This window comes from Sciurus carolinensis, chromosome 7 (genome assembly GCF_902686445.1).
Source record: "Sciurus carolinensis chromosome 7, mSciCar1.2, whole genome shotgun sequence".
Lineage (NCBI taxonomy): Eukaryota > Metazoa > Chordata > Mammalia > Rodentia > Sciuridae > Sciurus > Sciurus carolinensis.
Genome location: NC_062219.1, coordinates 110,261,142 through 110,273,063, shown reverse-complemented (window position 1 = coordinate 110,273,063; position 11,922 = coordinate 110,261,142). Strand labels below are relative to the sequence as shown.

Sequence of the window (11,922 nt, the reverse complement as noted above, 5' to 3'; positions counted from 1 at the left end):
GTGGCCTCTGGGAAGGGAGTGATAAGTTTCAGGCAGGAAAGTTGTCCACTTTTCATTGTATGCTTTTCAAATTGAATGCTTTTTTTTCTCAAAAACTTTGTGCATGTTTCTTTTTCACTTAAAAAATGTATAAATAGATCAATAAAAAGTTACATCTTTGTTTTTGCATTTAAGTTTTAATTCAGCATGTCTTTTACTATGAGGATGTCTACCTTCACATTTACTTAATTGGATTTAAATGATTCCATAGGTATATTTTATTAGATATATCAAATTATATTTGTTTGGTTTACATTGCAAACAATAATATTTTTCTCAATTGGACTTGAACTCTTTACTGCTTGATAGCAATGTGGAATTGGCATATTGATCTTATACCTATTAACCATGGTAAACTCATTAGTTCTCTTAATTTATCTGTAAATACTTCTGGGTTTGTATAAAAGTAGTAAAATAATCTCAGAATGATAGGGGAAAAAAAGTTACATCTGTACTGTGAAAATCATGGACCTGTAAAACAGAGCTGAGGAATGTACTTACGTACTCATGTAGAACAGACTGCAAGGCATGTCCTTAAGCAGTTTCCAATTCTAATTTTAGCTGCTTCAGGGTTCACATTCTATCTGGCAATCAATTCATGGTCCTTTTCATTACTTTGGTTTTGATCACCTGATATCTCTGCCTTTCTGACTGAGGAAGACTGTTTCTTGTTTTAGCTTCCCTTACAAGACATGGGATCACTCTTGGGGTTGCAATGGTAGCTCTTTGCTAGCTTATAAACAGGAGCAGCTAGGCCCGCTAATGTGGGCCTTAGATTCCATCTGTAAATAAGAAGTAGAATGCACTATAGAAATGTTGAAAGAACTTGAGATAATATAAATATGCACTGTTTAATGTATGAGGGTCGAAGGGTAGGCATTGAACATGGTGGCTATTGCCACAGTTAATAGTCCTTGTGATCTGGCTGTGGGAACTGCAGACGGGTGTGACCACACTCTGGTTTTGCCCCAGGAGAGACAAGGTTTTGTGTGTCATGTCCATGGCTATTCCAGAGGAAACCCAGCATTTAACTGGTCTTTTTGGTCACAGTAGCCTTAGACCAGTATCTCAAAGTTTCAGCTGCTAATTTTAGAACAAAATTCATTTAATACACGATGAGCTGTGTTTTTGCTTATATAGGGACATTTTTGCTTATTCTCATCTTATAGTCATGTATTTTATCCAGTGACTTCATTCTCAGGATACCTTTTGTTACCATCTATTGTCCTTTGTCATTGGGTCTACTTTTGTTTGAGTCAACATCTTTTTAAAAAGGAAGTGCAAATATCCTTGTTGTCTTTCTTCACCTTTATCGAATTAAAAAAAAATAAAAAATAGCTGTCTCTCTGTGTTCTCTCCATTTCATCTTCCAGTGTAGCCCGGGGTCAAGTGCTCTCACTGATTATCTAGTTGGCTTTCTGCCTTGATGCATTTACAGGGTCTTTTATTATTGACTTTGGAGTTCTTTGCAAGGTACTCCAAAAAAGCATTTTAAAATAGTCTCTGGTGGGCAGTTTACATTTTAACTACTCCTTTCATTATCCTCCTCAACACTCTCATATTGTTCCCTTTTCTAGAATTAAATAACCGCATGATAGCTTTTGGGTTTCGTGTCTCTTTTGGATGTTGAACTTGGCCCTATTGTGGTCTTTATTTTATAGTGGTTCAGTTAGACACTTTCACATTCATCACCTTTCTCCTAGTTTTTGTTTCCAGGTTATATGGCATCTTGATAAATTAAGGGCTAAATAGTGCTATCTTGTTTTTGTTTTGTTTTTGAGAATCAGTGACTGTGTGATAAGAAATGGTCTTCATGGAGTCGTGTGATTCATAACCATGTGGGGGGCAAGAAGAAAGTTGGAAGATCATCATCTTCCAAAGTCCTCCAGTTCCAGCTGAATTTATTGTTAAGTCTCCTTCCACCATTAATTAACCCAGGATTTAAGACTGAAAATTTGCCTGTCTCTTGGGTCTAATCTTAGAGGCCGTAGTACTTTGGAGACCATTACCCTATCCATATACTTGAATTTTTATAGGTTCTCTTGCTTGGCTTTCCTATATCACACCTCCACAAATCCTGGTGCAGAGCTGCCAACTCTCCATCTTTCTCTGCACTCTTCCACACTCATCTTCCCTAAGAAGGGGCCTGATTTTACTCTGAATGCCAAGAGCTTAATGAATTGTGAGAATTTATGGTAGAACTTTTCTCATAGAAAGAGCTCTTCACAAGTCCAATACTTATGTTTCCAAAGCTACAACTCAGGGTAGACCCCCTGCCTACCACACACACCCCTTACCCACATATGTTCCTAATGCTCTTAAAACTGTACCGGGAAGGGATATATACATTGGTTTGATCTAAGATGGCAATCTTTATGTGGCCTAAAGTAAGGGATTTTTAAAAAAAATTTACCTTTCTCATGTTTTAATTAAAGAAGGAATTCTGTGTTTTGGCTTTTGTTTCAAAATAACCAAGGAGTCCAAAGGGGTTCAAGAACTGACATGCAGAGCAGTTCGTATTCAGTGCATTCCATCCTTCAAAAGCCTTGTGAACTCACAGTAGCTAAACTGCAGGGGAGGAAACTGGCATGCTTATATTTAAGAGAGAGAGAGAACCAAAAGACAGCAAAGAACATGGAATTGTGGAATTTTGGAAAAGTCTTCAACAAGTGGGTAAATAAGACAACCATGTCTCTCTTCACACGTCAAATTGAAAAGACTTGAAAAAGGTAAAGCCCAATACTGGCAATGATATGAAAAAATAAGCATTCATATTCTGCAGGCAAGAAAGCAAGTTGGAATGATCTGAAGGCAAATTTAGCAATACTTATCAGGAGCCTTAAAATCTGCATGCCTTTTGACTTAGTAATTTTACCTCCATAAATCTATTCCAAGAGGAAAATGGAGATAATGAAAACTCTAGCTTATTGGTACTTCATTATAGTATCAATTATAAGAGTATAAAATTGGAAAGACCCTAAAAGTCCAATAAAAGATAAGTGGTTAAATGAATTGTAAGAATTAATGATGTTATAGATGAAAAGGGACATAGAAGTTTATGAGAGAGGAGAGAAAAAAATCCCATTATAAAACAGTGTGAATGTAGAGGGCATTGGCTGATGATTCCTAAAAAGACTGCTAGAAAAGTTGAGTTCACTAGATTTATTTCAAGTAAGAACACCTCCCTGACAGAGTATTAGTAGTATGTCAGAAGGAGGAATTCAGGGGAGGCTATTTACAGAGTTCAAGGCTGGAATCCAGTGATTATGAGGCAGGTCTTGAAAGGCAGGGAACTGTTGGGGCTGGGCAGAATTTGTGACATAATGGCTTTGGATTGGTGGGCATGGTCATGGTTGAGCAAGCTGTTGATCTTGATAAGTAAGCAAAAATTTCTTGGAGCAAGTGACAAGTTATTTTTCTCTGGTCCTAGAATTATTTGGCACAGAAACAGAACAATATACTTTGCCCCAGAATTGTTTACCTCAGGGACAGGAAAGTACAATGGATTGGGTCCTCAATATCAGTCCTCTTTTTGTTAAAAGAAATTTCTTATTTATTTCTTACTAGAAAAAAAATCTGCGAAGATAATTATTTATGTATTAAAGGTGGTTATCTCTGCATAGAAGGGTTTATATCCATCCTTTTCGCTTACTTGTATTTTCTAAATTTTCCCTTATGAACATATATTCAGAGAAAAATGATACACTTGTTTATCCTTATTTAGCCAGATGATTTCAGAATTATGATATACAGAATCACTCTTATCTTAAAACTTCTAATCTACTTCTAAATGTAATACCTAATCTAGGCACAATTTTGTACCTGATGTGAACAACCAACTAAATTATTACCTAATCTGAACCGTGTGATCCAATGAGCATCAGGCAAATTTTCATTTTTTCAGTCAAACAGATAAATGTGGGGCTGACTGTTTTAGAAGGATTCATTGTTCAGAAATGTATTTGAAGCATATTTAATTAACACAGCCCCTGTTTCTCTCCTCTGCTCTCAGCTATCTTCAGAATGATGGTACAGTGGGTGTCAGGGACTTCAGGAAATCAACAGTAAGATCCAAGGTGACTCAGGAGGCTGGTATGCTGACCTCTCCGGTCAACCACTAATAAATATTTTTGAGCATCTCATATTGTTGAGTGCTAGACAAGGTGAGGCATGGCACACACACACACCCACACCCACATACAACACACACACAAATTGGATAACCTACATTTTATCCCTTTTCAGAGCTTAATTTTTAATTGGGGAAAGGATTTCAAGGAGTGACTAACCCAGACAAAAATGATTCCAGATATAAGATGGTGTGAAACCAAGCACTGCCTCGTAAGTGCAGAAACCCTTGATTCTATGCTTGTCTCTATTCCAGTCTATTATGTATCTTGAGTGGTCTAGACTCCAAAGCCTATCTAAATTTGAAGAAAGTTTGGGGCACTGAGATATTCTAGTTAAAGGAGGGTTAAACTAAAACCTTGTTTTTCATTCACCTTCTGTATTGACAATTTTTTCCCCCAAAATTTGAGTCTGCTTTACTTTCTGTATAAATAACTGCATCTGAATGAGCCACATTGCAGGACTTCAGGGTCATGTTCGTTGTATATAGACCTAGATTTCACTGCATACATTAGAAAGATAGGAAACAAAGATCATGGGAACTAACTCCAAGTTATACCCTGAAATTTACTTCAAAAGGAAAAATCCCACGTAGACAAATACATGATATCCATGTATTTTCTGGTAATCAGCTTCTTTTCATTAAAGAAGATGCATTAAATAGATTGCATGTTCTAATCAACTGAAATGCCATTCCACTTGAAATATCCCTTTATTTCCAATCAGTACCCTTCATCAGAGATTATATAATCTCTAGAGAAGGGGACTTTCTAACTCTCAAAAGGGGCCTTGCCTAAGTACACATAATAATTTAGTGATAGATCTAGGATTAGAATTCTGATCTCCTTATTTTCAATCATGAGCTTCCTACATTCCTAGTCTGATACTCCATATCATTTCCACAAAGTAAAACTAGGGACTCTGGGAGTCCTAGCTACTAGACATAAAATAAAAGAGACGCAGCTCACAACACTTTTGAGTATAATGAGATGCTTTCATTTCCAAGGTCAGTTTTGGAGGCTTCTGCAGAACAGAATTCAGCCCTCCTCAAGACTAGACATAATTACTGTCGTCCTATATCCCTTAGTTTCCTCATAGCAGTTAAGGACACCAAGACCCAGAAAGATAAACTCTCCCATGCTCCCAGCCTGGGTCAACTGGTAGAGCAACCCCTGCATCCTAACCAGGAAGCATGGGATGATCCAACTGCTAAGAATAACAAGCCTGGCCATTACACCACTTAGGATGCCTTTGGTCACTGGTGGAAAAAAAAGAAAAAGAAAAAACCCACCCTTAAACAATCTGGGATGAATTACAGAACAGGAAATCCAGAGTTAGGAGCAGTTTCAGGGTTGGTTGATTCAGCAACTCAGTGGTCTCCTGAAGGATCCGGGCTCTCTCCTTGTTTCTTGCTGCACTTTGCAGTGTGTGGTATTGCCCGGGCCCGGGCCCTGAGGCTGGTCCATCATGGTCCCCAGAGAATGGCAGCACATCCAGGCCTCATACCTACCTCCAAAATCACCACCAGAATTAGTGACTTAAAAACTCACTTTCTTAACAACAGGGAGATCTTTCCCAGGAGTATCTGAGCAAATCTTCTCTTAGAATACTGGGTAGAACTTGGTCAGGATCCCATTGTGAAACCAACCACAACCCGGAGAAGGGTTTGGGCCATTTGTGATTTACCCCTGGCACTGGGATGAAATCACTCTTGCCTGAGTGACAGGAGGGTTGGTGGGAGGAGTAGGAAGGAGTGGGAGAGCTCTGCCCAAGGATGAAGCAGGTAGCCAGGGTGGTGAGAGGACCATCAGCCGCATCTGCTGCACCTGACTGAGTTGACTCCAGGCTGCCCCTCCCTCCAGACTCACTCTAGAGTCAACTGTTTCATCCCTTCCAAGCTTCTGAGGAGCTGTTGTGATGGCATGGAGGACCTTAGGAGATGGCCAAGACCTTGGCCCTTTTCAGTAGTGTGAATGCTCAGAGAGGGCCCCTCTGGACCTTATGCTGGCTTTGGGTAGAACTTACTGAGTTTAACCCAGAGTCAGTAGTGTGGTGCTAAGGCTGGAACCTCAAGCCAGGGAGGATACTGGGGCTCAGTCCCTGAGAGTCAAGAAGTAGCTTTGCACATAAGCAGACAGAGATTTTTAAGGTCTTTAAATCACACCAGGACTCTCACTGTTGGCCTACCCTGCGTGTGACAATAAATATAGGAAATGAGAAGCAGGAAGGAGTGTTGCCACAATGTTTTACCTAACCATGTGCTAAGAATTTTTAGCCTTGCCTAAAAAAATGATGTTTGGATGGTTGACTCCTAAGTTCTTTGCTTTTCCTTTTCTTTTCCTGTGTTTCTTTTTATTTGTTTTTGATTTTTAAAAAAGAATGAACTTTTTTTTTGAATTGGGAAAATAAAGCCACCTTTATTTGAAGAAAAGAGATATTTCATACTTGTCATTTAAAACAGTATAGAAAATCCCCACCTCAAATAAAAAGTCTGATGATCACTTTTGTAATATTTGAAAATAAACCAACTTTATTTAAATCAGTCAATACCAATCAAGACTGGGAAACATATTTATAACTGGTTCAGAGTTATGAGGAAAACACTCAGCTATATCTTTATTAAAAGGCATTTTATGTTTGTTAAGGCTTGAAAGCAAGGCCTGTTATTTTATCGCCACAGTTAAAGGTCTTGAGAAAATCAAATAACCATCAGTTGGAGTGTCTTTATAAAATGAAATGCTTGTCCTTTTATAAAAGCTAGGCATCTTTTGCTAAATGAGTCAACTCCCTAGCTTAAAAAACAGAACTATCAGGTGGCCAGAAAAATACTACAAACATCAGCTGGATACTTTATATTTTAAATATATGCATAGTTAATATTGTGAAATCTCTAACTATATGTAAAATACTTTAGATGAGTGGATTCTTAAAACTATGTTTTGCCAAAAACCAAAACCAAAACCAAAACCAAAAAACCCAGATTACTTTTACAGAAATACACATTATATTAGGCAATATTTTATTTGCTTTTGGTAGTTGGATGGGAGGATTGGATCTATTTCCTTAGATAACATTAAGTATAATTATGCACAGTTTGGATCATACCTAATTATGAGATGAAAGGGACCTGAAACTAAGCTGAGAGAGTATTGACCAGGGGAGAAGAATGGGCACATGCTGCCTGATTTGGATGGCAGAAAGTGATGGACACATGGCCCCAGGTCGAGTGCAGAAGGTCCCCAAGGCCATTGATGAGATCACTTATGTTCTCCTGATATCAGAATCCAGTGCTTCACATGCACTCTTCTTTTTCTAATGCTTTCTTCAGATTCTTCTTAATGTTATATGAAAAATAAACAGGAAAGTGATACCTTGGGAATCAGTGAACTTAGTTTTAGCCTTAAGTGTCTCTTCTTTCCAAGGAAGGTGGCACCAGTGTCTTGATCCCCTGTGCAGGTGAACTGGTTTCTGGCCAGTGGGGATGAAGGCAAACCACAGAGGCACCTGCTGGACACCTGCTGCTTCTAGACCCATTTAATATTAGATGCAGATTTTCATAGTGATGGTAGATTCTTACTAGACACACCTGCCCTTCCTGCCTGTCTTCTCCTTCATGCTATTTGTCTAGGCCTTGTTGATTCTTGGGCCTCTTAAATGGTCAGGCTTTCTCTCTTCTAGATGTGCTCCATCTCATGATGATCCTAAAACCCTTAGTACTGTCCATCCACAGAGCAGCCACCACCAGGCACAGGACTGTGAAAAGTTTCTGTGGCTTTATGTGATAAATGCCAGGAAATATGGCCCAGGAAATCTCACTTCTGGTGTGCTCTTTTCAAAATGTTCTTGAGACAGGATCTCACTAAGTTGCCCAGGCTGACCTCAAAGTCATGATCCTCCTGCCTCGGCCTCTTGGGCAGGTGGAGCTAAGGCATGCACCACCCACCTGGCTGGTGGCTTTTCTTATGTGAAGATCAAGATCCTACCAGGGACCTGACAGCAGGAGGAGGGAACACTGAGGACAGTGCTTGAGTTTCCCACTTCTCAACTCATTTCCTTGGTTGCCAGGTGGCTCCCAGACCCCTTGCCTAAAAGGAGAGTTACACCCATGACTGTGGCTGTGGATTTGTCAGACACTTGTCTTCCTTTGTCAGGAGACAAAGGAACTATGCTCTGGACCAATCAATATGTTACTTATCCAGCTAATCTTGCACAGTTATTAAAATGTATCCAATCCCTTCTCTCTGGGCCAACTAACCTAAGAGGAAGTCCTGAAGAGGTGGGTCAATTCAACTCCATAACTGAGTAAGGGATGACTGGAGTGTGACTCTAGTTTTCTGCTTCTGCCTCTTATTAATCTACCCCACAAAAAAATTGGGATGTCAAAGTCAAAAGAGACAAATGAATACAAAATAAAACAGGATCTCAACACAAATAAATCCCATTTCTGTGTCAATGAAATGTATTCCAAGGTCCTGATATTCATTCAGGGCCAATTATAAGGACCATCTCCTTTCCAAAATCTCTGGAGTTCAGAGTCCAGACGTGAGCTTTCAGTTCTCCTCAAGGTGGTTCCTGACCTCACCACACTGTAGCTGAGAGACGGTGCACTGTGCATGTGACAAGGTTAAGGCTAAAGCCCAGAGAGTCTGGAGGAACTGAAGAAAAATATCTTTTGGAAAAAAAGGAATTAGAAGGTAGTACTATTAATATTATTGTTATTTTTATATACATAACTCTAAGCCAATAGTCAGTTGTGTTATATGATGATCTACTGCTGAAATAAAAAGGTATTTTTGAATTAAGTACCCAAAACAGCCTGCCTTCTCTAACTCCTGCCCCTCTTTAAAATGGTTATAATTTATCACATAGTACCCCCACAGGGCCTAAATATTGCTATTTATGTAAAATTAACTCAAGCACAGAAAGAACATCTAGAAAGAACAATATTGACTTGGTTTGGCCTGTTTGTTTTTGAAAACTTGACAATTGCTGGATTCTGATATCACATCAGCCTCCTTAGCATTCTGTGGTCTCCCTTGGGCTGAGCAGCTGCTCCCCCTGGGTGCCTCTGTGTGACTTTGCGGTGACTTTGCAGTGGAGCCACCTGGGCACAGGACAGTGAACCGCCTCCTTCTTCTCACAGTGCTGTAAAATCAAGAAGTTTCCCAAGAACAGCGAGATTTCACACTAACCATGAGACCTGGATCCTTCCAGCTCTCAGGCCCCCAGAAGGCCAGTCTGGGGCCTCTACTCACAGAAAAGGGGCTGTTTCCTCACCCGTTCTCCATTTTAAACATCTCCAGGGGCAGTTTCCAGAGAGACTGTGGAAAGCTTCCTTTAGGGTGGAAATGAATCAACTCATTCTGCCTTTTCAAAGCTCTCTGAGGCTTGTAAATTGTCCTCCTGAGAAACCTGGTCTTCTCAGTTGGCTAGTCGGGAAAGCCCTCTTGCTTCCTCCCCTGGTTTCATCAATGGGTCAGTCTTTTTCTTTGGAGCTCCCTGGAGGCAGGTGGGTCCAGTGATTGCTTGGGTTAGGATTTGTTGATGTTTCCAAGGACAGGATCGTGCTTTCCTGTCCTCGCTGAGAAATGAGCCAAGTCCAGGGGCTTTCCGGCACTTGGGAGCCTCGCCCTCCACAAAAAGCGACGAGGAAGGAAGGATTGTGGAAGGCCAGGGCCAGAGGCTGATGGATTTCCTCATGGCGCAGTCATTGGACCAGGGAGTTGATGATTGGTTCATTTTTCTTAGTTTTCCTCCGCACAGGTCCCCAGGCTCAGGCAGGGTAAGCACTTAAGGCGGCGAAACTTGAGGAAACAATGACTAAGGAGGGAAATAGTAGCTAGAACATGATTGCCTTCATTTCATCTGGCAGCCGAGTCTGATGGATGGTAGTAAAGTTAGCCCAGATGGGTACATTTTTTTCTTCAAGTTCAAACCACATGGCTTTCCCAGTCAGAAAGGCCCATGGAAGGTCTCCCTAAGGTGTTCCACCATTGTGCTGCTTCCTGAGCACAGTTCTCATCCAACAGAGGCTGCAGCCAAATTGGCCAGGAGCAGCTGCCTGACGGCACCCACTCAACACACCTGCATCCAGGTGCAACTTGGAGAAACTGGGAAAATATTTTTGGCCAATTTGTGGGTTTTTGCCATAAGGTTGGGAGTTACATGATATCATGAGTCCAAGACTTAGATCATGGGAGAAAAGACCATGTTTACCAGGGAACATCAAGCCTCAGAATGAGCTCCTTTACCTTCACCCATCCCCCTCCCTCCTCCTGTCTGCTTTCTCACGGACCACAAGCCACTCACTGATAAGCACAGTCAAACCTAGGCATGAAATTGCCCATGAAACACTCACTCCTAAGCTAGCAAACCCCGTGGCTGGTAGACCCTGTGGGCCCTTTGGCATCAACACTAGTCCTCCTCCCCTCCCCATCCCACTCACCCTGGTTCAGAACTGCACGCCACGTTCCTTCCTGGAGAGCCAAACAGCACAAAAACCTGGGGTCAGCATCAGCCAGGCACACAACAGCACTGCAGTATCCTTGGCACTGCAGTGAATTGAGAATGTGTCTGAAGTGACTTTGCAATCTGGCCTTCAGTGCCCAAGGACAGCGGTGTCCGAAGCAGTGAGCTACTGGAGGTGTGTTTGCCAGATGTCCAAATCCCTGGCCAGCTCCCTTCTCCCCCAGTCCCTGTGTTTCCCTACCAAGGCATGGATCTCAAATAACAACTCAAATGGCATTTGTCCTCGGCCTTGCAGTTACTGACAAAGAGGAGGGAAGATAAGGAGCTGGTGGTGTGTGTTTCTAAAGCATCTGAGTGATATTTTGATATTGGCAGAAGGGACCAGTCACCATCAGGCAGGTGGGTTCTTCAAACTGACCCCAATATACCCGTCCCAGATCAGGCCAGCAGGCAGAGAGGTGATCTGCTTCTGTCCTCTATGCTTGCCAGATTCCTGCGTAATTAGGCAGGGGATGGCGCTGACCTTAAAAGATGATCTCAGGAGGGAGTTCCGGTGATGCCAACAAGATGTGACCTGATTACAAAAAAAAAAGTTTCCCGAGGCATTGAGGAAGAGGAGTCTGTAGAGTGGAGTCCTTGGGGAGAGGGGGGCCTTGTGCACCAGGGACAGGCATTGCAGTGCTCAGGACCTGCTGAGGCGCTTGGCGACGTCGGCGTAAGCCAGCTCGATCTCGCTGTCGGCCGCACAGGTGTTGGTGAACTCATCCCGTGCGTAGGCGTTCTTGAGGTACCGCCACAGGCCTGTCATCTCGGCTGGGAGATCGTAGTTGCGGTATTTCTTGGCCACAATCTAAAGAGATGACAGGGGGAGACGGTGTGAGGGCAGGGAACAAACCACTAGAAGATGTTGGCGGCCCGCGCGTGTGAAGGAGCTTCCGGGAAACCTTTGGCACGACACCATGCGCCACCAGGCGCCACCAGCAGAACGTCTGTAATGCAAGGGGGCAGAGCTACCTGGATATTATCTTCCGTTTCTTAAGTAAGTGTAATTTTCCCTTTGACCTAGTGGTTTCACTTTTAGGGATTTTTCTCCCCCCTTAGGAAATAATTGTGGATATACTTAAAGATTTAGCCACATAATTATGATCGCAGGACCATTTCAAACAGCAAAAAATAGTGCACAACTCTACTGTCTAACAGTACAACAAATTTACACAAATTTACACAAACTGAATAAATGCTTTTTGTTTATAAATACAATGGCATACCAGAGAGTCCTTGAAAATG

At 41.7% G+C, this 11,922-nt stretch overlaps 1 protein-coding gene across 1 annotated transcript in view; it reads right to left on the bottom strand.

The window, feature by feature from the left end:
* Positions 1–6,674: 6,674 nt before the first annotated feature.
* Positions 6,675–11,922, bottom strand: part of Clic5 (chloride intracellular channel 5) — a 99,807-nt gene continuing 94,559 nt past the window's right edge. The window contains exon 6 of the mRNA XM_047558025.1: positions 6,675–11,485. Coding sequence (XP_047413981.1) covers positions 11,318–11,485 — 168 coding nt within the window. The 3' untranslated portion in view covers positions 6,675–11,317. The remainder of the gene's footprint in view (positions 11,486–11,922) is intronic.